This window comes from Poeciliopsis prolifica, unplaced genomic scaffold, assembly GCF_027474105.1.
Source record: "Poeciliopsis prolifica strain line A6 unplaced genomic scaffold, Auburn_PproV2 SCAFFOLD019, whole genome shotgun sequence".
In the NCBI taxonomy this organism is placed as follows: Eukaryota; Metazoa; Chordata; class Actinopteri; order Cyprinodontiformes; family Poeciliidae; genus Poeciliopsis; species Poeciliopsis prolifica.
In genome coordinates this window covers 8,350,976-8,377,679 of record NW_026562394.1, presented here as the reverse complement: position 1 = coordinate 8,377,679, position 26,704 = coordinate 8,350,976, and the positions used below count along the sequence as shown (strand labels likewise).

The window sequence follows — 26,704 nt, the reverse complement described above, 5'->3', positions numbered from 1 at the left end:
TATCGTTATCGAAGTATCACAAAATATTGCGATTAAATTCAAAGTCCATATCGCCCATTCCCATCGAAATTTCTTCCGGTAAGTCAGAATATGTTATATATACCACTAGACGATATTTCTATTTGACGATATAAGTATCGTTCTATAGACGATTAGATTTTATTTTTTTTCCAGCTCTGCCAAAAATAGACCGCATAGCTCTGCAGGTCCGAATTTGAGACGCTGTTTTGAACCTGACTAATAATTAATGCCGCAGCATTTTGGACCCTTTCCTCCTGAAAGATCCTCCTGGTTGTTTTTCGCGGCGAGACTTTGCGGATCAGGAAGTTGACACGCCGACAGCAGTGTGCTCTGACAGTGCCGCGCTCCCCACCCAGCACGCGGAGGTGTGCGGTCGCCGCCGCTTGCTGGAAGGACTCCGCCCTCTGCAGGTAAGAGTCGTCCAGCGCCAGCCGGAGGGGGAGAGAGAGGAGACCCGCGGAGCCGCTGCGGCGCCATGGCGAGAAACGGCAGCGTGTGCGCGGCCGCGCGGAGCCAGCTGCAGGACTCCTCCGAGTCGGACTCGGAGCCGGAGGGGGGTCCTGCTCGCCCGGCGGGAGTCGAGCCCACGCCCGGCTCCTTCGCCCGCACCCAGGTGATCCACAGCGGACACTTCATGGTGTCGTCGCCGCACAGCGACTCGGCGGCGCGCCGCAGGAAGAGCGGCGGCTCGCAGCGGTACGACTTCGACACGGTGAACCGGACGTGGTGCCAGACCTACCGGTACCACTCCGGGAGCCTGAGCATCGACCCCACTCTCACCCGGCTGTTCGAGTGCATGTCTCTGGCTTACAGGTGAGTTCTGCAGCCCGGTCAACAACTAACCTGAGCTCACAGTTTAGTCACCATAGAAAAGCGTTTTTTGTTTTGTGCACTTTAGTGCTGAATCTGACATAACATGAAAGCACCCGCTTCATTAACATGCATTCTCCGTTTTAAATTTCATTCTTCCACTGAAATAAAGAAAGTATTCTGGAGACTAAAAATTACTCCAAGCTTTATTACAAATGCATCAAAGCCCCTCGAGCAGCCTGCAGTCAAGAAAGTCTGCATAAAAGTCTGTTTTCCAATAGATTTTTCCCTTTCAAACTGATAACTGAGGCTTGCGTCTCTTACACAACAGCCTGGAAAGTCTTGACTGTAAACTGGACTTTGAATCCAGTTGGCAGGAATGGAAAGATTACAAAGGGGAAAAGGTCACGCAAAGAAGGCCCACTGCCCTTTATGTCCTTTATTTTTCTTTGATTAAGGCTCCCAACTGCTTGTTTGAAGATGCAGCTACATATTAAAGTCACTAACAAAAGAAATTCAGCTGATCTTTTGCAGGAAATGTGAAACTCCACACATAGATTGACTCCAAAAGCTTAAATGTTCCAGAAAATCAACCGCAATGTGTGATATGTTCAGTCTGTTCGCTCTCCTGCACACAAAGCAGATGAAATTAGTTTTCAGAAAATAACTTGCAGACATTTTAACCCACTAAAAGCACGTTGATAATGATTCGCTGGACTTCCTAGCAACACCTGGAGCACCTCACATTAGCAGTCCTCTTCTCAGCTCTCTGCAGGCAGACGGATCTCAGAGAGAGAGAAAAAAAAAGAAAGGCAAACATCCTGTCTGAGTACCGAGAAAGCAGTCAATCGGTTGCTATTAGTCAAATTCAGGACAGGTTTTCCGCAGGGGGCGAAACAGTCAGGCAATAATTTGTTTTTCAGCATTCTTCTTCTTTAAGATGTAACTCATGTTTCACTTTTTTTCTTCTTTTTTTTTGTTTGCTCCTCCACAGTGGGAAAATAGTCTCTCCCAAATGGAAGTCGTTCAAGGGTCTGCGCTTGCTTTGGAGGGATAAGATCCGTCTGAACAACGCAATATGGAGAGCATGGTTCATTCAGTGTGAGTCTGCGTGTCCTCTCTTCCGCTCCCGCCTGCTGCTCGTTATAAAGTGTGAGATTAGGAAAATAAGAGCGGAGCGACCGTCTGACACATAGCTGCGAAAAGCGATTTCCTGTTTTCCATTTTATTTATACCCTTTTGGCTTTTTTGCTTTACCGTGGATGACTTTTGGCCCATTTAATTCAGTCACATTGGAAATTTGCCACATTTCCAACACAAGCAGTCTGTTTAAGATGGAGATACACTGATTCAATATTAATATCGGTATCGGTCCCAATATTAAAAAAGATAGATCTATTCAGTCTAATTCTACACTTTGTGCTCTGAGTGATGTCATGCTTTACTTATTTTACATAATATTTAGAATTCTTAAATGAACTTTCTGAACCATTTGAAAGGTTTTCTGCAGTTTATTTGTACATGTTTGACCAAGATAGTTAATCGACTAAATAATCCCTTTTGTCATTATTTATTTTACATAGGCTGTTATGCTACTGTTTCTACTGACTGAACAAATTAAATTAGTTTTTACATGTTTGAGTCGCTATTGGTGTATTTAAATGTGCTGTATTGGTGGAGGTTTATCAAATAATTTTTTATTCTGTTCATTTATGTTTGTGTTAAAAAAAAGAAGTTTTAAGTCAATTCAGCACTGTTTTTCTGTATCGGATTGGTATCAGCCGATACTAAATCTCAGATATTGGTATCGGGAGAGAAAAAAGTGAATCGGTGTATCAATAGTTTAAGAACACGCCGCAGCGCCTCATCTGAATTATGACAAGGCCGCTGGCTGGTATAAAATCCTCTTCAGTGTTATTGATATGAAAACTGTTTCAATGCTCTATACGGGCTGCCAGTATAAAGCACACTTTTACCTACCTTTTAAAATGCTGCCTCTCCTTTTCATAATAAAACATTGTCACAACCTTGCAGAGTCTTAACAATGTTTCTAAATCATTCTTAATTTCACTCAGAACCCTGAACGTCCCCGGAATGTGTGTGGAATGTTGCCTTTGTGTTCTGTGAAATGCATGAGGTGTTGCATAAACGGTGTTGCCTTTAAATTTCTGCTGGACGTCACTTGCATCAATGCTGCAAACAAGTCACAGAGCCACACGGACTGTCATGCCTCAGCTCTATCACTTAGCCTAATTTGTTAAAAATAAAAATTTAGCTCTCTCTCTCAGACTGGTGGCGTTAGATTAAAAAAAAAAAAAAAGGTAGATGGGTATAAAGATTAAACTTATGGATTTTTCTGACACGATGGCAATCTATAACTTTCAAGCAAATCTTAAAATTATTGACTGACTGTGAGTTTAGCGGGAGAGCTTTTTGTTTCTTGGCTTTGCTGTGACTGTCGGGCTGAAAGTTGACGTTTGATTTATAGAGGATTCCGCCGCCTGCAGGTCGGACCGGAATCTCTTTTCTCTTGGAGTAAAAAATAGTTCCTCGGTCTGCACCTTTCAGAAAAAAAGGTTCATGAGTTCGAATCCCATAATGTTTTTGGTTCTTACCAGAATGCACATAAATGTCTTTTTGACAGTACAATGCTGGTTCAGTCAGGCTAAAACAATAAACCTGCTCTGCATCTTTGACCCTCAGATGTGGAGAAGAGGAAGAACCCGGTGTGCGGGTTCGTCACGCCGCTGGAAGGCTCCGAGGCAGAAGCTCACCGAAAGCCTGAGGTGAGCGATTCAAATGCATGTCGAGTCGTGGCTCGCTTTCCGTCTCTGTTAAACCGCGGCTTTCTCCGGTGTTGGAACAACAGGCAATCATTTTGGAGGGCAGCTACTGGAAGAGGAGGATTGAAGTGGTGATAAAGGAGTACCACAAGTGGAGGATTTATTACAAGAAAAGGGTGAGTGTGAGTCGGCTCCACGTGTTTCAATGCTTTTGTCCTAAATTGTACTCGGTTATCAGGATGTAATAGAGTAAACACAAGCCTGCAGAGGTGATACAATCATGGGATCACGGCATCTGAATATGTTTTGACTAGGACCTTACCAGTTTTGACCGTCTTGTTTTGGGTTGTTGTCAAACTGCGATTTCCAGTTTGATAGTTTCACAGATGGCCTTATATTTTCCAGAATATGACGGCAAAAGGGATCAGGTCCTTTTGCAGCAAAACGTCCCCGCACCATGACACTTCCATCTCTGTGCACCAGAGTTAGAATGAGGTTGTTTTCCTGGAATGCTCTATTTATTTAGCATTCTCAATTTTTATTTTCAGATTTCTCAGTTCTGAATGGAAAAAAATTAAAGCAAAATTTGAAATAGCCACCAGGCTATTTAAGTATTTTCCCTCCATATTATTTGCTCTGCAGGAAAGTTTGTCTGCTTCCCCTGCCATTAAAGAATTGAAAAGTGTCAACTTTTTCGTTTGTTGTGTTGACTGTCTGACTCACTTGTTGTAAATCAGACTGTAACGCTTCTCTGTTTCTGTTTTGCAGCTTCAGAAGAAGAAGGATGACATCCTGTCAATGCTGCAGGAGGTATGTGATCTGATCTGACAAGTCATTCTTGCTCCTGTGTATCTTTCTGTTTGTCTTGGAAGTGCATCAAGGTAGTGGACCAGGTAAGGCAGCGGACTGGCTGCCTGACCTGGTCCGCTTTGTGTGGGCCGGTGACCTGCTTCGTTATTATTCACACCTGAATGCATTATAAGAACATGAGGAACGAGTCTCCCTCTGTTAACTAGATAGAAAGTAGAAAAAAGGATCTGCAGGGCAAAAAAAACAACAAACACTTGAGCCGTGCGTCATCGCCTGACATTTATAGGTAATTGACACAGTGATTAGGGGGGTTTTAATCTTCATTCAAGTGAAATTGCTTCGAAATGTAATTTCTTTTTTTTTTTTTTTTTAATCTGACCTACTTGCAGCAGGGCTTTTGTCAGAGTTAAGCAGCAGAGGTGCTGTGTGTTTGTTCGTGACGCCATAGGATGCAGAAACCCAAAGTAATTCGGCCAAGGCAGCAAAGAAGCAGGAGGGAACCTCATGAATGACGGCTCAGTCCTCTGAATGAAGCGCCGGCGGATGAACTGAGCTTCCCTCCGGCGCTGAGAGGCTTCATATACCCGAGTTAAAAATTAAGAACGCTCCGGTAATGAGCCTGTCTCCTAGCGTCCATGCGATTATGCTCTGCACAGCACTTAAAAGGGAACATATCAGCAGCTGGTCAAAGATCGCTGCTATGCATTAGCTGGCCTCCCACAAGTTGCAGCCAGAGGCTGGAGAAGCACAAGCGAAACCAAACTGCAAATTTTGTTTCATCAAAATAGAATTTTGCAGTCTTTCATCTTACTAGATCCCTGTTTTAATTTGGCCCAAAACCTATTGAGCTAAGATTTTTCTTTATTTCCAGTTTTAAGGAGTAGAAGTTCTGTTTTAGAATCCAACAAATATATTGTAATCTGGCTGTTTTAACTGTTTAGAAAAGGCAAGTGCAAAAAAAAAAAAAAAAAAAAAAAAAAAAAAAAGAGAAAGATCACCACTCCCATTTGTTTTGAGAATCGTGAACTAATCTAGAATTGTATTTCAGTAGCATATTTATAATGTTTGGAAAAAGGCACAAATTAAACCCTAGAAAAGCTAATACTTTATATTCTAGAGGTGGAAATTGTTTATTATCTCAGGATTTGAATCCGCTTTTAAAACCCAACCATTTGATTCAAAATCGGTTTTCGAGTCACATCAATGATGCTTTCTGCTTTAATCTATCGGTGTGTGAAGAATCCTCCTGATCTACTCCAGTGTGAGGAGGTAGAATGATAAATGGAGAGTAAAATGTCACATTTTTTTACATTTTAAATAGTAATCCATGCTTAAGTGGAATTACACCCTCCCTGCATCCTGTGTTTTATTTTAGTTTTTTGTTACGGACAGAGCGTCACGCCTTCCTGCAGACAGCCAGCGATGCGATTGCCATTCAAATTCTTTTTTAGGAATTTGACGGTATTTGTAGTAATGTCTGTGCCTGTTATGGAGATAATTGTGGCAAATATAAATTAGACTTTCCTTTTTCTTCGTCTTTATTCTTTCTATCTTCTTTTCATTTTTTTTTTTTGACATCGTCTGTATTGTGAGGTGCCACTCAGATGCAGGGAACCCAAAACATGTAAATACGTGCTGTCAGAAGTAGGAAATTTTGAGGCTCCTGTGTATGCGTGTGTGTGTGTATTATCCCTATTTAACCAGATGCAGTTTGACTGGCCGGGGCTTCGGGTCTTCCTGTTTGCATGCACGTGTGTGCAGAATTAGGTCAGGGACAAAAGGCTGTCGCTGGTTTTGAAATGTTCAGACGTCAAAATGAAACCACATAATGATAACCTGTTGGGGGCCTTGTGTTTTTTGACAATGTGTTTTTTTTGTTGTTTTTTTTTTTTCATAATGGGATTCACAAACGCACACATGCACACACACACATGCATGCGCATGCAAAACTCACCAATCTTCTCAGAGGGGATGTCTCAAACGTAATCAAAGGAGCTTCCGGCTCAATCTGGGCTTCCCTATAAGACCGGCTCTGGATCTGGGGTTGGTGGGTGAAGATGACAAAGACGGTCAAGGTGAAATAAAGCGCTGTGTGCAGAGGGAACGGACCGAGTCATGAGCTGCATTTTCTGTAAGTTTTTCTTGCTTTCCAGAATACAGAGGCTCTCTAATATAAAGGGTTTCTAACCGAACGGTTGCTATAAAGGGGGGCAAGTGTAGTTTTGCTAGTAAAAGCATATTCAATTGTCAATCTTTTTTGTAGTGCATGTCTTCAAAGATGTTGAGTTTTAGCTTTTTGTTATTATGAGATAAAGTAATTTTGCAGCTAAGATTTATTTCTTATAGTTTATAATTTATTGTATCGTTTATAATTTATCGCATAAAATGTCTTATCATGTTAGGAACTTTGATTTATTATTGTCATGATGATTCAGTCATTGTTGGTATATTAAAAAAAAGCTGACACTGCATCAATGAATATGACTAAATGTGGTTACTGTGAGAGGCAGTGAAATAAACCACACTTTTTAAATGGACTAAACTTTTCCAATCTTTTCGGCCACTCAAAGCGCTTCACCCACTCACACTCTCAAATGCTCCCAGATTTCTACACCAATACACAGATTGGCAGGCAGTTTGGGGTTTAGTGCCTTGCTCAGGGGCACATCGACCTGAGGCGGGAGGAAGCTGGAATCGAATGATAACGCTCCTTCGTCTTTCTGTTGCTGTGCTGAAGGGGCAGACCTGCCAGGCCAAGCTGGACAGATGGTCCAGTCATTCCCACCAGCAACCTGAAGTGGCCCCAGCAGAGGCCCACATGTTTGACCTGGACTGCCTTCTGTCCGACATCTCCGACACTCTGTTCACCATGACCCAGAAACCCTGTCCCTGGACCAGCGACAGACACAACAGTGAGTCAGATGCCCACATCTGGAGAGTTTTGAAATGTTTCGCTGGGGATTTGTGTAAAACTGAAGGACTTTTTAACAAAGTGTTCAGGGAGGTTTCCTCGTGGTATTATGTGGTTGTGTGTCATGCACAATTAGGCCTGTCGCGATTACAGATTTTGCCGGATGATAAATTGTTCCAGAAGTTATTTTGGTAAACGATAATATTGTTTTGAGACCATTTTTAAGTAATGATGGCAAGATTATAATGCAAGAACACGTTCTTAAAGATGAATAAACTTAAAATTCTAACGAACATTTAATGCTGGGACTGGAAGACATTTTAAGTATGTGGGTTATTTTTTGTTTTAATGATTCTTCTTGGTGATAAATCGGATGTCGTTGAAACAGTGAAGCCGTCGACATTCTTCTGTTGGGGTAGCAGCGTCTGAGTCAGGAACTTAAAGGAGCTGTTTTATGTGAAATCAACTTTCCTGAGCTTTTCATCACGTTATCTTTGCACATAAATGCTGCTTTGATTCTGTCATGCGTGCTTGAGAAATCCTTCAATCTCCCGTGGCAACCATTCGCATTTGTAAAACGCGCCGCCCTCCTGGAGCTTCAGGTTCCCAGACGAACTTCTGCGTTAATAGATGTCTAGATGTCTCTTTACCTTCGCCTCCCCCGCTCAGCTCCTTCAAACTAGCAGCAGCAGCACTTAGCAAACACATCTCTGGAGCTCATTCTAGGAACTCTTTCTCAGTCCACTGCTCTGACGAATGTCTGTAACTCTTGATAGAGGAATGGTGATGTGATGACGTGCTGAAGGCGGAGCGTCAGAAAGAGCAGGAGTGTCTTTAAGAGACAGAACCCCAATTTTAAGGTGTTAAATTCTGAAGTCGTTTCTTTTTACGTCATGTTTCAAAAAGCCCGTTTCAAATGTTTTTCAAGAACAATATTTTGTGTTTGTGGTGCTATAAATGCTGTGTCATGCAGTCACAGTCCTACAGTTTCCTAAAAATGAATAAAAATGTATGTTTTTTTAATTTATTTATTGTTATCACTATAATGCCACAAAATATCCTGATAGAAGTCTAAGTCCATAACCCTTATTACTCTTTTAAAAGGACTAGACAAGTTGATAAAGAAGGCAGGTTCTGTTCTCTGTGTGAGAATTTATCTTACCATCGAAGTTAACATTTTAATGTGTTTTAATTCAGTCTGGGGTTGGTTAAAGGGATAAAATGTGCTGTAGTTATGATCACTATGTTGTTGCGTATTAATAAGAGATTAAATTAACTTACAGACTGATTTAATCACGTCTCTTTAAAGTTGTTTGTCTCGGTGATGAGTTTAACAATTGATGCCATAGTGTGAAAACAAGGACTTTCAATGAATAGTTTAATTTTGAATTCTTTCTCCCTTTAGCTTACACAAGCAATGCTGACATGATCCAGCCAGGCCTGACGCCGCTGCAGCCCAGTATGGATGATTTCATGGACATCCCAGGTACTCCCTTCTTATTAAACCGTTTATGTCGCGATTCATTTCTTTGTCAGCAGGAGCAGCGAACCTCTGTGCAACTGCACCATGCGATGTATTAGTGTTTAATTATTACCTGTTGTTGTTTTTCTTGAAGCTGGTTTGGTAAGGCTCTTATCAGTTTGAGAAATTGAAACCATAGGTGTCCAAAGTGCAGGTCCACACGCCATTTTCAGCACCCGGGGGGGATTTTGTGTGGCCTCCCATTGCAGCTCAAGAACGGTATAAATCTGGACGGTGGCCACAGAGCATTTAAAAAAAAAAATTTCTACATTTTTAAAGACGTTTCCCTGACAAAATAAATCCATTTTTAAAATCGGAAGTGTTTCAGCATAAATGTTGTTCCTTATTTCAACACACCTTCTGCTACCATCATAGTTTTGCAGTAAGCTAGACCATGAGGATCCTGTGAATTTTACTCAAGACCAGACTTGATCAGTCATTTATTGAACCTGCGTAAACACTTTAAAAGACAGAGTGACCCATATCCGGTTACTATTTCTGACAATATCCTAAAAATAGAAAGCAATCAATACGGAATGAAGCCGCTTTACATGTTGCGGCTCCAGAATGACTGACAGAATGGATGAAAAAACTATTTTCTGTCCATTAAGTACTAAAACAATTCAGTTGTAAAGTAAAAATGGCAGATCTCAAATTCTTTGAGTTTATAAATCTCTTACCAGACACATGCTACAATGTGCTTTACTAAAGGTCTCAAATATACCATGAGATGTCTGGATGAAGTCAAGTTGGAAAAAAAAAAATTTGTTTCCAGTACGTCTCCTAAATCTCCGAAAATCTTGTGGAAGAATAGAGCGACACAAGCACAGCACTTTACCAAAGAAACAAGACTGAAATATAGTGCCGGCGCCATTATGGTCTTCAGTTACTTCTCGTCAGAGACCTGTTGTCAAGATGGATGAAATCAGGAAATTTTAAGTAAACCAAGGCGTTTTAAATACCTATTGGTTTTGATGCAACACTCTCTACAGCTGAAACTGTAGAGAGACTTTATTTTAACCAGAAAAAAAGTATTTTTTTAAAAAAATAATAATTTCATTTTAATAATAATAATAATTTAAAAAAAATGAAGATTCTTCATTAAAAAGCCAGAAGAATGTTTATGTCCTTAGAGTTGTGGTCAAATTTTGACAAAATATATTTTTGTCAAAATATTTTGAAGGCAAATATTCTGCTAATCTCCTACCAGAGAAAACCGGATGGTAATTTTAATCAAAAACACGTCGACAAAGTGTTGTTTCAGGTTTATCATTCTTATGAATCCAGTTCTTACAGGTTTTTTCTGTTTTTCGTTCCAAAGGATTTGCTTGTGTCTTTCTTTCTCATGAGTCATGCCGAATGCATTATCATGGTCTCATTTTGTTCATCGCTGAAAATAAACATGAACATGGAGTGTAGGTATTTCATATTCACAGCTTTTTGTGTATGCTTCAGCAACCAATGACTGGAGAAAGCAGGAAGTAGACCATTAGTTTTCAGTAATGCTGTAATACTCAGTTTGTCCTCCAGAGGGCACTGTTCCACTTTCTGAGTGTTCTGGCAAATTGGACAAAAATAGTTTTTTTAAATACAATTTTTATTGTTTCAGCACAAAAGGGAAACATTACATTATAAAACATCACATTCCTACCTCAATGTTTCCCAGATTTGTAATATGGAAAGTATGTCTGTCTAATAAACAGTGTTAATGTGTTCCCAGATATCTTTCTGAACTACCGAGGTCACCCCACTGACCAGAGTGGGTTTGCCGACTGTAGCTTCTTTGACGGTCCCCCCAGCACAGCTTATGCTCCCGTCCCGTCTCCTGTTGTGACAGCCCCTCAGCGTCTTATCGACACACAGCTGGCTCAGGTGGTCCTGCTGGTTACAGCACTTCCTGGAGACTTTTATTAAAAACAAATGTTAACTTTGAATCTTCTTTCTCCCCCCTGCAGCCTAGTCTGTCTTCTGACTGTCTACCCCAGCCCTCTACATCCAGCCCTCGCTCAGAGCAGACCAGGGCGAGCCAGGACTGTGGCGAGTACCAGACGTCCAGCATGGCATCCGGAGCCATGTCATATGGACATCAGTCGTACCATGATGCATCTGCGTCTACAGCATACACCAGTAACGCAGAGCAACCGGTCTCTGCAAGCGTTCCCTTCCTGCACCCGGTGCCGTGTCACAAGTTCGGGTTCGACACAACGACGAGCGCGACCTCTACAGTTATTACTCACACTGCCTCCACAATGGGAGCTCAGGGCTCCGTGTACCAGGCTCATACCTACTCTCCGGCAGCGGACCCGTACTCCCAAACCCACTGCCACTCTCTCAGTTACCCGGCTGCCGCGTCGGACCCGGTCCACGCAGCGCTGGCTCCTGTCACAGCGACCCACTGCCTGTCTGTCCCGGAGCAGTTGGTTGTTTCAGGGGTGAGGGGAAAGCACAAGCAGAAGACTGGAGGACTGCGGACAGCTGGGTCCCCCGATTTGCCCTTCAACCCCCAATCTACTGCCCCCATCCCCACCAGCTGCCTGGCTAAGCTGCTTTCCTCCAGCACACATGACAGTGAGCTAATTCAAACAACTGCTTTACGTCTGATAACAGCTAACAGTGAAGCGCACAATGGATAATTTTCTCTGTTCTTACAGGAAAACCAACGCTTGGGTTTAATAGTACCTCCCTGATGGCAACTAAAGGTCAGAGGTCAAAATCTAAGAGCTCTGTGGTAAGCCTTAAATAAGTGTTTCTCTATCTCTTGTTTTGCACAGGGTTCTGCACAACACAGAGATAAATAGACGTAACGGGAATTGTTTAAAACACATATTTCAAATACAGGCACCCATGCTGATTATAACTCATAGCTGGCTGGTCCTTAGCATGGGTTAGCTTAACTGAACATGTCTTGCTTTGTCTAGTAAAGACCTTCAGCTTGTAAGCTCATGTCCAGACATTAACTCCTAAATGTAAAATGAAGGGGGTGGGGTTTGTTTTGTTTTTTTCTTTCACAAAGGAGTTCTGGCATTGTTTTCTCTTAAATCCAGCTAAATGTTAGAAAGGATGTAGCAAGGAAGAGACGGTGCTCAGCAAAATATTAGGCTTTTTGTTTCACATGTAAAATAACTGCTGCAGTCCAATATGTCAACTAGAGCTCTAAACAGAAGTTTGGTCCCGCATAGCAAAGCGGCTTAACTTTACTACGTTGAGCCTCGACCAAACTACTAGTGCACAGGTACATTCATTCTTATTAGATTACCTATTAGTAATTTTGCTTACCATAAATAAGTTAAACTAGTTTAAACGAGCTTATGTTAGATCATCCAAGTTTAATTTGTTGTTATTTTTGGTTAGATTCTTATTCTGAAAGCAAAGCCAAAGGCGTCTTTATCAAGTAGCGAGATAAGAAGAAGCATATGCTCTCAATGTCAAGTCACCATGAAGCTGGACAGAGACTGTTCTTTCTTCACCTGTGCACAAACACGCACGCACACACGCATACACACACCCCTACACACACATTCAACAGTCACTGAATTCACCTTGAAGGAATTGTTGGGGGTGTCACATTAATAATGCCTGTGAAAAAGCTTCTTAGCCTATTTTACCTCACCTTAGTTTAAACTGTTTTAATTTGGCTTTGTTTATATTGTATTTTTTTATGCTTAGTTTAGTTCCAATAAGTCCATTCTAGTTAATCTCACGTTAATTTGTGCTAGCTTATGTTACGCTTACATTTACTTAGCTTTAGTTAACGGTTTTCTAGCTAAGCATATTTTAGCTTTATCTCTTTCATTTTAGCAGTTTAGTTTAGTCTGCTTTAGCTTTGTTTTGCTTAGTTTTTCTTGTCTTAGTTCATCTTAATTACAGCATCTAAATTCAGATTTATTTGATATCTAGTTTTTTATATTAATTTGGCTTGTTCATATTTCAGCTTAGTTTATGTCAGCTTAATCTATTTTGGCTCGGTTTAATTTAGTGTAGTTCAGGATTGAAGACCGATTTTATTCAGCAAGATTTGAAATATCAAAACTAATAGTTTGTATTTTTGAAACTCAACTAACCTGCTCACTGAATCATTTCTGTGCTTTTTACTCTTTTCAATAAATAAGTTATGAATTCTAGATTTCCTGATGTTAGTAGCGGTGGTTCTTTTTTAATTCAAAATATATGTTATAATTTTTCTGAAAAAGTGTTTCGTCACCAAAAATTCATTTTCTGTATTTGTTAGCACTTCCTGTCTTTACTGTTAGCTGTCTGAAGTATTAAAGTGTCTCCAAAGGCACTTTAATGATCTCGTCAGCAGATTTGGGACTCTTAATGTGACTTCAATAGAAATGTGATGTAAAAAAAAAAAAAAAAAATCTAGTTCAGACATCAATCAAACGCATTTGCTCTGGTGTTCTCGTTCTCATCAGAAAACATGTGTTGTTCAGCAGACAAGCCGGGCCGCTCCAGGTGGCGGCGTTTCCTCGACACTGCAGCATGGAGCAGGATGGCCTGCAGTGATGACGCCGCCGCTGGGCCTCAGCGGGCCGCGGGCCAGCACCTCGAGAGGCTCAGCGGTGTCCGCTCTTCTCACCCACGGATCCACCAACAGCACCGCTGCCCTGCTCATTCCCAAGACTGAGAAGCTGTCACCCGTTCCTCTCTATGCAACAGACAGGAGCAGCCTGACTGGTACGCCCTTACATATCTCACTTCTCCAAGGGCATTGTAGCTGAATTTTCAAATAAATGATTAAATGTCAACATTTAACTCAAGAAAGTGTGGAAAAAAAGCTTGCAGTATATCAACAAATCATATTTGATTCTAATAAGGCTGCATATGGTTATTTTAGTCATGATTAACAGCATGATCAGATTCAAAATGGGCATATTTTGCAGATCTTTCATTGAAGCACTTTTAGGTACGATTTTAAAAATACATAAAAGATGCAAATAATTTTTTGAATTAAGAAAATAAACATTTTATTGCCAAAAATGCAATAACAAAGCATTCCTTTGGTGGAAGCTCAATCATTTGTATGAAAGGATGGAAAACATTCTTCTAGCGTCAACATGTGAAAATCTCAGGCCTTTTAGCTCAACTTAGCATCAATACAGTGTCAGTCTAATCTGTTGATCTTTTTTTTTTTAATTCACTCAATTATTGGACAGCAAAAGGTGTCTAATATGAGTCTTTTTTTTTTTTTTAAGAAATTGAACCAAGTGAAGCTAAAATTATGCCATTTGAGGAATCCTGGGTAAAAACACATATCTACAGATAAAGAATGTTTTTCATCTCAAATGCGAATTGAAAACATTATTAATTATCACCCCGAGGATTTTGTTCTTTTAGAAAATAGCATATCTCAGAGTCTGCAGCGATTTTTCACTTACTAAATTGGTTGCCGATTATTTCAGTAATCAATTAGTCACAAATAGTCTGATCAATTTGTTCAATAATTAAGACTCAAATTCAGAATATTATTTATGTGTTGAGGCTCAATTCAAATGTCATATTTCTTTTAGTTCAGTTCGGTGCTCGTCCGGGTCAAATCTCTCCACCAAACCTGGACAAAGCCTCCAATCCTGGCTCCCCACAGTCCGGCTTCTCAGGACAAGGAAAGCTGGAGTCTAATAAGGTGGGACATTTTGTAACGTTTACATGTAAAATAGGGTGTTTCCTTCTATATTTTTCTATATTTACTGTAGTGCTCTAATCTTTTTTCTTTGCTGCACATCTAGGAAGGTTTTGGGAACATGAGATTTGAAATTTGATCTACATTTCTATGGTGTCTGCAGCAAACAGAGACCAGGAGGATAACTCACATCTCTGCCGAGCAAAAGAGACGTTTCAACATCAAACTGGGATTCGACACTTTGCATAACCTGGTGACGACGCTCAGCTCCCAGCCGAGCATAAAGGTACGCCGAATAAATGATGCAGCTGCATTTGCCAACGAAGCCGTGGAAGCGACTTGACGAAGTACATCTCTCAGTGTAGCAGAAGCGCTAATGACATTGTGAGTAATTACGCGGCGTTGCGTCACGGGTTGTAATCCGTCTGCATGCTGGCACAGATCAGCAAAGCCACAACGCTGCAGAAGACTGCCGAGTACATCAGTAAGATGCAGCAGGAGAGAGCTCAGCTGCACGAGGAGGTTCAGAGACTCCGAGAGGAGATCCAGCACCTGAACTCTGCCATCAAGTGAGACATTTACTCAGCATCAGCCTCTGACTGTGTGTTTCCTCATTTCCTAATCAGCAAGGATTAGACATGCTCATTCAAGACTGTGGCTTATCCCCTCGATGTTCCTCATTCTTCTTACCCTCCTATCATGAAGACGGGTTACTCTGCTCTGTTGACTCACAGTGTGTTTGTTTGTGTGTGTGTGTTTTGCGCAGTGCTTGCCAGCAGCAGCTCCCAGCCACAGGTGTCCCCATCACACGGCAGCGCTTTGATTACATGAGGCAAAAGTTCAGAGAGTACGTCCGGGCTCAGACTCTCCAGAACTGGAAGTTCTGGATCGTATCCTTACGGATGAATTGAGTTCTTTTTTTAAATCGGGAACTGAATGCGAAGCGATGCGACGCCTCACAAAAGTGGATCTATATTTTGTCACCACACACCTGAGAGTGTTTTATTGAGATTTTATGCCATACATCAGTGGTGTTGGCAACTTTGAGATGAGAAATGTCCTCAAAGTGTCAGTGGTGTCAGAATGTTTAAAATTATCGCTTTTTCTTCATTCGACAAGTACTTCTAAAACATAGGTTTTTAAAAATAATTTGGCACTAAATAAACAAAAACTGACTTGATTTGACTGATAAAATAATATGTACGCACATAACTGTTATTACAGTTATTTTTATGTGGCCCATAAGAGTCAAACATTTTACAATTGCTTGATTTTAAAGTTAAAGAAAGGCACTTTCTTTAACTTTCAAAGCCACTGAGAGCAAAGTGACAGTAGTTTCTGCATCAGGCTGCAGACACTTCAAGAACATCAAATGATGATGTGGCTGCAAGCCTTTTTCTCCAAATACGTATAAACAGATTTTATGGCAGTTATAGCAGATGCTTTTCAATGAAGAAAAGAAAATTGTGAAATATCAGTTGAACTTCCACACCTATTTCATTTGTTCTGATTAAAATTTACAGTTTGCAGTTTGAGGTCAGAAGAAGTTCACTCTTTAGTCAGGGAGTCAACATACAGACATTAAACACCTAAGAGTTGTTTGAAAATTATTGCTTTTTATTTGATTCACCATTTTTCCTATAAAAATCAGTGCCACTCTTTGAAAAAAATTATATTAAATCCATGTGTGAAATATGAATGAACTTAGGATCCTCTCAACTCAATATATTGAATAAAACATACCACAAAGATAACATCAAAGACTGAAGCTAAAGACAATTCTGAATTTCAAACTTTGCTGCCAGAGGCACCAGTGCAGAAAGATGATTTATGAAACATCTATAGCTTGTAAACCAAAAACGAGCAGGTTCACATCTGAGTTTGCCTCTGAAGGAGTTGGGAGGATGGTCAAGGTCACTTTTTGATTTATTATATTCCCCCTCAGGCATTTAACATTAAGATCTGTGAACCTAAACCAGCAAAGAAACATGGTTGTCTTTCAACCCACATGATGCTGGTTGTTGATTGGCTTTGAATCTAACAAGCCGGTGAAGTTTTAACACTTCCTCTTTGTTGTCTAATTCTTCTGAGAAATTCAGAAATAAAATGTTCAGATAAATAAGTCCCTGAAACAAATCCCGATCATTCTGCAGCACTATGCTAAATCACATCCTGCATTTTTTTTAGCTTAGCATGGATCTACTGTAAGACAGTCTTGCTCCCTTTGTTGCATGATACGCTGATGAGCATAAAAAAATTGTCTCATTATAGAAAATTAATAATATAACAAAGCAGATATTACCATTATCAGGTCTACTACTTCTGTATTTCTAAAATACAAAAAAGCAAATTCTTCTTGATTTGAACATTTATTTATAAATGATCAACAATAGCAGTATAATCATGTTTGCTGGTAAAACTATTAGCATTCTTCTGATGTAAGTACATCTTATTCCATACACTGTAATTTAAGATGTTAATAACTGCTTATTAATCTGCTTTATTCTACAAATTATTGACTTGTCTGTTAAACTGGTGTGAACTGGATGGAATTGAAGAGAGTGTCTATTGACATTTCTCAGCCCATTAGACACTGAGAAATGTTTGACATATGGTCAGGTTTGTAAATATGGGATGGGATTTATATGACAATATTGAATCCTGATAATGAAACGTGTCCTTCCTTAGCTCAGTGTCAGTTCAGTATCATCATTGAGCCTCTGTTCGAGTCCTACAATGGGATGGTTTCCACTGCCAGCGTGGAAGACCTATGTCGATCCACTCTCTCCTGGTTGGACCAGCACTGTGCCTTGCCTGCTCTTAGACCCAGTGAGTCCAGCACAAATCCCATCAGAGGCTTCTAGAGATACTTCATTTGTTAGTATCTCCCTCTATGTGGTCAGCCATGCATTTTAAATCTTGTTTCTGCTGTTCTTGCTTGTTCTCCCAGTGGTTCTGAGTTCACTCCGTCTCTTGAGTACAACCACAGCCATCCTGACTGACCCAAGCCTCCTACCGGAGCAGGCTGCACTCGCAGTGACCCAGGGGGAGCCTGCTCCTGCTATGGACCACTCCTTACAGCCCATCATGCGGCAGTAGTATGCACAGCTTACGGCCCAATGGAGAATACCCTCCAAAAAAAATCCTGTTTAGTGAAGGGACGGAAATATGGAAAGCCGCTCCAAAATTCATTTGCGTGCTTTCTGGTGGCACCTGGTGTCTAAAAAGTGCAGTTAAGACCCACCGTTATCGTTTTTATTTTACGCTACTACAAAATTTATGTATACAAGTTTAATTAGTGCCACCTGGAGTTCAAAAAGTATATCACCACTTTTTAAACTTCTTAACAAAACCCATATCTAGCAATCTGTCTAGCTAACTAGCTAGATAGTTTACTATCTAGCTAGTTTACTATTTTGCTAGCTAACTAGCTAGATAGTTTACTATCTAGCTAGTTAGCTAGCAAAATAGCTAACTTGCTAGCTAACTAGCTAGATAGTTTACTATCTAGCTAGTTAGCTAGCAAAATAGCTAACTAGCTAGCTAGGACTCAGGACTTTTGTGCAAAGGGTCTGAGAGTCCACAATTCAATAAAAGTCATTGAAAGAGTTCAAATAAAAAACTTACACATACGTTAAACAGGTGGAACTACTTCATTATTTTTGTAAAATACTTAAATAATTATACCTGAAAATTGGTTAAAAATGTGTTCTTTAGACATTAAACGTTAACAATTGGTTATTTTTTTCCAAATTATTTCATAATCCTGTTTTGTAGTGCACTATATTTGATGACACATAGTGAGGAAAAAATATTTTATAAATGGTTGACATGAAACAAATACCTGAAGTAATTAGATATGATTTGGACACATAGTAAATTTGAGTTTTAATCAATGATATGCAGATTTAGTCATTTTGTATATTGTAAATTATTTACATATTTATTCATACACATACATTTTTGAGTCATTTAATGTATTTATTGCAGTATTATATTGACTACATACATAACTATTTAGATAAATGATTTAGCCCCTTTGTGCCCTCAATAAGACTTAATTTTTTCTTTATATTTTCCTTCTGATTGTATATATTTGTGTAGTGTTGCTTAATAAACTCCAGGTGGCGCCTTTGACAGCGTTTATTGAAGAGCGGGTAACAATTAATGACAAAACCAGCTTTCTATCGTGGACCAACTCAACTGGAAGGCTGGATTTGGAGTTGATGCTCACTTCTAAGATTGTTTGTAGCGAATGAAAGTAAATCATATTTTCAATTAAACTTCCAACTCACCCAGAACTAATACTAAATGTGATGTCCACTTAAAGTTTAACCATATACATATATTACATATTGCATACATGTAGCATACTGTACATTAATTTATGTGACCTACGTAGAGCTATCAATCACTGTAGCAATGATGAGTTAATTGTACATGTATATTGTGTGTCTTATAATTGTGTTTTAAACCAGTGGCCTTCCACAGTTATTCTCAGGCTGACTCACATAGATAAAAGATAATTTCTCCCCTTTGCTCATAAATAAAGTCAGTGCCTTGTATCCTGCTTACATGATTTTGTGTTCTTCTAGTTACAGCTCCTTTTAATTCATTCATACGTCTTTAACTTTTTATATTTTGTCACATTTCAGCCTTAAACTTCAGTGTTTAGATTGGGGTTTCTCTATAAAGCAATATCTCAACCTTTTAAGATCTCAGTTGTCAACTTTGTTGAACTCACTGTCTATACATGGAAAGACAGTACCTACAGCACACATTGAGTTTTACATTTATACCACAATTAAATGAAAAAGGGTTCAAGCTGAATAGAGCAGTGGTGCCCAAAGTCAGCCCCCGGGGGCTGACATCCTGCATGTTTTCTTCTCTTCCTGGTTTATCACGCCTGGATCCAATATTGTCACCATAACTTAGGTCCCAAAGGAAGTGCTGATTTTGTTTTTTCGTCTTTTTGAATAAGGATTTACTTATTCACCATAACCAAAACAAAACAAATCTAAAAATCAAGTTCTTGTGCCATTAAAACAGGAATAATTTACTTGCTGTGCTCAATGTCACCTCTGTTCTGCAGGCGCTCCTCCGCTCTGACAGAGGGCGCTATGCACTGTGGCGCCCATATAAGCCCATATACGGGTTTTTGTTCCCGGAGCTGCTCGAAGCGCTGTCCACTTCAGCACCACAAGCCGAGCGGAGGGACCGAAGCTGCGGCTCACCATCAGCACCAGCTCACACCCGAGTCCCAGATCCCCGAATACACTGAGAAAACCCACCGATATCCGGCAGGAACACCGACCGCAACAGGACAAAGGAGCAGGGACGAGGTAAGAGTTGTCAGCAAGGCTCAAATAGGATTAAGTTGGAGCAGACTGACCTCCTTGCTTCATAAATACGGGACAGCGGCATCGGGGGTGTTTACGTTCTGGTTGCGGCCCCGTATATTTATCTCCCGTCTGTGGTGACGCGAGGAGGAACCGCGCAGGCTGAGGGGAGTCCGTGTTTCAGCCAGGCAGCAGCAGCATCTCCGAGCTCTGCGGATGATGCTGAGGTTTCATAACTCCTATTTCCGTCTGTCGACACACAGCGGCCAGCTGGCGCTTGTGTGTCGGTCTCACCTCGCTGCGGGACATTTAATATTTCCGGAGCCATTTTTGTTCATGTGGATTAAGGCGCGTGCTGTATTTCACCGAGGCTGCATCTCTGCTTGTTTCATTTATTTATTTATTTTGGTGCCGTAAACGTCGGTTTTATTTTTCACTTCCTAAAAAGTGTCTTAAAGCAGCAATGGTACCATGAAACAACAAAACACTAATGCTTCAGTTAATACAAATGCCATGTTCAGTATTATGGTGCTTGGTGCGACGTATTGAACAAAAGTATAGTAAAATACCAAAAGGTTAATATTTTGTATTCAAATTTCTTAAAATATAAATCTTTATTTAAAAATGTGTTTAATTTGGAGTATAGGAATTAAACTACACTTCACTTGACTTACTATGTAGTGACTGCAGTCACATTTATATATATATAAATGAAATGGTAGATGTATTTGACTGTAGCCAAAAGGGAGTTTGTACATAGTTACATCAAATTGTCAAAAACCATGTAATCATGCCAAATTTGTAGTTTCAAAAAAATTGTCATTTAATTAATGTAAATATTTGGCAAAAAAAAAAAAAAAAGATAAAAGGACAGGAGCAACTCAATTTTGCGTAGATTGAAGCAGCATTTTTCTTTTGGCCCATAGTCTACAGTCAGCTTAGTGCCTCTTTTTTTCTGTTTGTTTTTTTTTTCTAACACAAACAAATTATAATTAATTGATGGCTCCAGGTTTTTTAAAGCATTTTCCACTTTATTGCTGGCTTTAATCTAATGAATTTTTTTTTATTTGTCTTCTCTAAAAATGTTTTTATATCCACTGAGTTATTTCTATCAATAAAATCAAAAAGATTTTTTGTAAATATTGGCAGCATTCAGTGATGATGAAACAGTCTGAAATACACCAAACGACAAAGAGCAAAGGTATGGAGCAAGCTTACACACTGTTTAATAATTTGCTTGGAACTGCTTTTTTGTCTGTCTCTTTCAAGTGGTGTAAAATGCTGACGCAAAAATGTTTTTAATCTGACAGAATTGCAAAAAATCGTGAGTGAGTCGTTCCTCTAATTGATAAGATGTCCACAGCCATCACCTTAAACCAAAACTCTGAAGAAACGTGTGATGTGAGCAACAGAAACATTTAAATTCCATTTGGGATCAATAAAGCATTTCTGAATTGAAACAATTCTGCAGCTGAACTCATAGACACTTGAGGTAAAATAATGTAAAATAAAACAATTTTTTTGGTTTGATTCTTGTTCAACGCAGACAGTCAGTGCTTTTCGGTTGGGCTAATGTGCTGACCACATTTATTTGCTGATCATTTATATATAAAACATGACTGATGATCACATTAGAAACTGGAAATGGAATTAGGAGACGCAGTGCGAATCTCTCTGCAGCGTCTACATACCGGCTGACTGCATGCCTCCGTCCATACGAGCCAATCAGTAATCAGCGCTTGGTTTGCGACATGCTGCTGAGCGGGAAAAGAAAAAAGTCAGCAGGAGTGTGTGTTTTTGTGTGTCTGTGTGTGTGTGTGAGAGAGAGAAAAGGCAGGACTGTGCACGGCGCTCCAAGCTCCACTGACTATCAGAGCTACCTCGTCAGATTGTCCTACCATAGCACGGATAGATAGCTAACACTGTCCAAAACTCCTACCGCCATGTTTACAAGCAGAAAACTGGTTGTGTTAATGTTAAATATATTTGGTAACATTATTTGAGTGACGGGCCTGAAGTGGAAGCTTAGGAGTTATGCTTAGCTTAGCATTGGAACAATTTATATCCAATAAATTTATATCCAATAAAATGATGAAACCACAAGAAGATCACTTCCTTCATCTGAATATCCTACCTGTTTAAAATGAAAAGCCTTAGATGTATGCACTAATCCTTTTACTAGAGCATCCTACCTGTTGAAAAAATATTTCAAGCACAGAGGCGTTTGTAAGAATAAAACAGTATCAGACGGGGGAAACTAAACTAAATTAAAGACAAACGGAGATCACCACAACTCTTTTTTATGCATTATTCCATTTCAGTGACCGAACTGCGCAGGTCACTGAAATGACAGGGTATGATTCATGTACACTGTGTAATATTACACAGCTATTACACAGCTTCAATCTCACATAATATCGCTACCAATGTCTATTTAGCAAAGTCTGGTAATAGAGTGTAATTAAACTAGAATATTTTAAAGTATAGGGACAAAAAAGCCCACAAAACAACGTATTTTGTCCTGATTAACCTACAAATGATAACTTGTTTACAGTGACGACATTGCAGACGGAAAAACTAAAGTCATTTATAAATATATTTACAAGCTGCCAGTCATGTAAACTAAAACCATGAAGTGATACAGCAGCTTAATGAAGGTATAAATTAAATAAAGATTGCCGTAATCTGCGATGAAATAAAACACATGAAACAAAACTTCCTCAGGTAGGACGTATTCATAAGAAATCTGCTGAGTAAGCAGTATGTGATGTAGCATCGATGTGCGCACGCGCATCACCACAAGGCAGGACGGATTTTAAGGGTAGCACAACCTGTGCGACCCGGCCGAGCCGGAGCGTAGAGCGCGTCTTCAAACGCAGCCTTTCCATTTTGTCACAGTGCTGCTATTGGAGAGATCGGACCAGGTGAGGTGAGAGGCTAGCTTGCATTAGGATGCGGCTGCTCACAGAGGTGTGAGAGAAATGCCACCTTCCGCTGCCTCCTGTCTCTCATCCTGCTTTGGGAGCATCTGCCTCCCGCCTGCCCCACGTTCAGATCAGCGGTGATACCCCCCCCCACCACTCTCCACCTGCTCCTCGCCGTCTCTCCTCGCCTCTGTCAACGCACACCTGAGTGAAGTTCCTCCCTTCCCCCACCTTCTTCAAATAAGACAAAATTGGTGTCAACTGTTTGTGCTACGTTGCAATAATTAAGACGTTGAGGCCCTTGTCCTAAAGATTAAGCAGAAAATCTGGAAGGTTTAAACCTGGATTTTTACTCAAATAATGAAGCTTATCCCCAATATGTGTGACATCTGAAATATTCAAACGTGGTGAATGAGATTGGGTGGATTTTTTGACATTAGCTTCCAAGAAATGCATTCCATACGACTGATATTCCAGTTACAGCAAAAGTATTCCGAAACTTTTCACGTTTTGCAACAACACAATATATTTCGCTGGGATTTACACCCGCCTAACGTGTTAGCAATATATTATATTGGGATTTTATCCAACAGAACAACATACACCAATTTTCAAGTATGCTTACAGATTCTCATGAGATGGACTTTGACTGGGCCATTTTAAGACATGAAAATGCTTTGATCTGGTTGAATGTTTTGGGTGATTGTCTTTCTGGAAAGTGATCCTCCAGCCCAGTTTCCAGTCTTTTTCACCGTCCAACAGTTAGCCTTTATGTAGCCATATGCATTATTTGAGCTCTGAAAGCACCGCATCTTTTACGTGATTTCGACTATTTCTCTTTTTCTGCAAATGAATACAAACTTGTTGCTTTGAATTTTGGAGACATGTTGTCATAGAATGAAAACAAAGTTAATTTTACTCAAACACATATCTCTAAAAAGTAAAATCAGTGAAACTGATAATTTTGCAGTGATCTCTTTATGTTTCCAGAGCTGTATTATTATTTGTGCTGCGTTATTTATCCTATTATTTATTTACCTGCACCAGTAACACTGGTATATGTATATTCACACTTATAGTTTTTCGGTATTTTTTTCTGTCTACCCTGGTAGCCAAGCAACAACATTTCATTTCCAAATTCACTGTTGTGTTTTTGTGCAACGACAATAAATTAAGTCTGAGTCTATGCCATTAACGCTGCATAATTTGAGATGTAGAAGCGGTGAAGACTTAAACAAATAATCATCTGTGGCCAATTTGAAGATTCCACCCAGATCTCCCTTCCTTAAACCTCGCTTTAATTACCTTTCAGCAGAGTGGCTCAGTAATCCTCGGGGAGAATCCTAATGAATCCGTTCTTTCACAGATATTTGGTCTGAAGTATTTTGAATGTTTGTGTCATGTTTTGTCATCGGAAACTCCAAAAGGAGAAAGGAGGTCAGCTTTAACTGACCTCCTTTCTCCTTTCATCGGAGCTTACAGAAGAGTTTTCCATAAGGAACTCCCCCCCGCCGCCCTCACCGTCATCTCTCTGCTGCCGTCACGCCACTCGTTCTGTTCTACGAACGATAAATCTCATCCACGTTTATCCCGCACCCTCCGCACGGACGCACGCGATCACACACACCCTCTCCCACGTTCCTTTGAGGAGCATTCGATTCCTCGGCCCCGTCTCTCAGCGTTGCAGGAGAGCACATGCATCACCAAGCGCTGTTTGTTTTGTTTTTCTCCTGCATTCAGATTCAGTGTGGGAGTTTGCGTTGTTTTTGTTCCGTTCTGCTGCACCGTGGGGTGACTCTCTCTCCCTCTCCCCGCTCCGCGTCCTCGGCGTCTGTTGGAGCTGGAGAGCATGACTCATTTCTGAAATTCCAAGTTCGAGTCTGTGAATCTCCTTGCCAACATTAGCCACTCTACGACTGTGTAGAGCTCGCTCCCTGAGTTCGGCGCTTCAGCATCTACACCCACCTCACATGTTAGCAGAGCAAATCTATACTCTCCAGTCTGCGATGAAAAAAATAAAATAAAAAAAGAGCCACTCTTTCCTCTCTCTCCCCGCTGCAGCTGTCTTTTTATACGCTAATGGTTCATTCAGGCTCTTGACAGTCGGGTGATACAGATTATTTGCAGCAGTGACGGCATAAGAGGACCTGAACTCTAAATATGTTGATTTGTGTGAAGGAACAGAAGCAAACCTAGAGATTAATTCAGTTACAGATAGCAAATGAGTTTGTTAAAAAAAAAAAAACCCTAAAATATATGAACCTACTTTTATCAACATTTTGGACGACGCCATCAGTTGATGTCAAGGGCTGCTAATCCACCTCATTTGCTTTGCCACTGCTTTTTAAATCTAAGTATCACCACGGTATTTTGTTACTTTCTCACCCTAACAATTAGATTTACATAGCTAGAGCTTTGGCTGTGAGTTTACTGCAAAACAATATAAACCTTTCTGTTTTCTGCTCTTCCACCTGGGAGGTGTTATTTGGCCAGGCCGACAGTGTTGATAGTTTTTAACGTGAAGCGAGGCTAAACGTCATCACAACCACAGTGCTTGATGGGATGCCTCATGCACACCATGGAGAACAAAACCTTTAAATCCAAGCCGGCAGGGAAACAGGAAATGAAATCAGCCAGTGGGCAAATTTAAAGAGCCTGGGATGTGGAAGCAGGACATTTGTACTGGAAACCGGATTAGCACGTACACGGTCCAATGGAAGGATTGTGCTGCTCAATCCATGACGCAACCACTAAAACGTCCTGCAATAGATGATCATGAAATAATTCACATTAGAGCTTTTTCTGCTTTCCGAGTGGGAGACATTATTGATGGTCGCCAAAAGCTTTCTCATCTGACAACACTGGCGGGTGAGCAGCCGGGTCAAGGCACAACAGACCCAGACAACCGAGCTGAAGTGCACATTACTGTGATTGGCAGTGAAGAGGCAGTGCAATTTCAGACAGAAGCAGCAAATGAAATGTAGGCTCAGAATTAAAGCTTTTACTGTCAAAGGAAAGGAGCCGTCCGGGGACTGCTCCGCGTAAGTCATTACACTCTTGGCAGCAATGCACTCAGACATATCCCAATGGCTTTGCTGACCCGCATTACCTTGGATAAAGCTAGAAGGAGGCTTTCCTCCCGGGTGAATTCATTTTTTATATAAGCTTTTTGACTGGGAGGGGTTTTATAGAGGTACACCAATCAGGCGAGTGGAGGAAAGTTTGGGTACCAATCATCTGATCAGATACAAAAATTACAAACTAAATACTTCCACTGTTTTTGTTTTATGAAGGCATCGACCTGCAGAGCGTGATAGAGACATTTGGGCCTTTTTCAAGGCACACAAAAAAATACAGAGAGTTGAAGGAAACTGTTTAAGAGCTACAGTTAATAAACTACAAGCTGCATGTAAGTTAAGCAGATTACTTGCAGGTTGGCTACCTGAGCTGACAGCCCAACTAAATTGTCAGCCAAAAACAAGTTTGACAATATGCCGACTAAAAATATCTACTTTTAGATTGTATTGTCTTGTAATTCCTTATTTAAAAAAAAAAAAAAAACAAAGTTACTAATTCTGCCATTGGAAAATCAGATTTGTCAAACTATTTGATTGGTGCAGCGTTAAGTTTTTTCTTCTTGATGTCTCTATCTTCACCTTTATTATTCTCTCACCTGGCCCCTCATAATCCTGTGTTGTTTTTTTGGCCTTTCATAAAACATTGGCTTTCTCCAGCGTCTCTTGGAGATCACACCAGTCAGTTTGGGGTTAATTGAGGTTTTTTTTCTCAGTACTTTTCAGGACAGAACTTTAGGTTTCGGGTCAGCTACTCGACTGTGAGGAGTATTTAAGCCGAGATGGAAGATCAAGAGAGCTCCTGCTTCATCTCCTGATCAAAGACAGCTCCGCCCCAGATACATCCTCATCAAGAGGCAGGGGGGAAAAAATGACATTAAATTTAAAAC

The 26,704-nt window shown here is 40.3% G+C and overlaps 2 protein-coding genes across 6 annotated transcripts in view; both read left to right on the top strand.

Annotated features, from left to right (window-relative positions):
• The first annotated feature begins 397 nt into the window (after window positions 1–397).
• On the top strand, window positions 398–19,191 carry LOC129368437 (carbohydrate-responsive element-binding protein). 3 transcript variants are annotated; one of them, XM_055043406.1, is made up of 17 exons: window positions 398–834; window positions 1,826–1,932; window positions 3,535–3,617; window positions 3,701–3,790; window positions 4,383–4,424; window positions 7,162–7,336; window positions 8,741–8,821; window positions 10,578–10,729; window positions 10,813–11,425; window positions 11,509–11,585; window positions 13,294–13,534; window positions 14,368–14,480; window positions 14,641–14,763; window positions 14,919–15,046; window positions 15,244–15,367; window positions 17,177–17,306; window positions 17,428–19,191. In XM_055043406.1, exons 1-17 carry the CDS (start codon window positions 497–499, stop codon window positions 17,574–17,576), a joined length of 2,766 nt encoding a protein of 921 aa, XP_054899381.1. In that variant the 5' UTR covers window positions 398–496; the 3' UTR covers window positions 17,577–19,191. The 3 variants fall into 3 exon arrangements, with proteins under 3 accessions (XP_054899381.1, XP_054899380.1, XP_054899379.1); XM_055043405.1 differs by having other exon boundaries at window positions 13,291–13,534; XM_055043404.1 differs by having other exon boundaries at window positions 13,273–13,534.
• Window positions 19,192–19,287: 96 nt separating this feature from the next.
• The window catches only part of srrm3 (serine/arginine repetitive matrix 3), a 75,311-nt gene continuing 67,894 nt past the window's right edge, over window positions 19,288–26,704 (top strand). For all 3 annotated transcript variants that reach the window (XM_055043409.1, XM_055043408.1, XM_055043410.1), the window contains exon 1: window positions 19,288–19,819. The gene's annotated coding sequence lies outside the window, so the exon portion shown is untranslated. The remainder of the gene's footprint in view (window positions 19,820–26,704) is intronic.

What these genes read in the sequence shown, in the direction of transcription:
- LOC129368437 (XM_055043404.1), top strand. Translation starts at nt 497, where the DNA reads ATGGCGAGAAACGGCAGCGTGTGCGCGGCCGCGCGGAGCCAGCTGCAG. An exon ending in TGCATGTCTCTGGCTTACAG is followed by an intron (nt 835 to 1,825) that starts GTGAGTTCTGCA and finishes GCTCCTCCACAG; the next exon opens with TGGGAAAATAGTCTCTCCCA. An exon ending in CACCTGAACTCTGCCATCAA is followed by an intron (nt 15,047 to 15,243) that starts GTGAGACATTTA and finishes TGTTTTGCGCAG; the next exon opens with TGCTTGCCAGCAGCAGCTCC.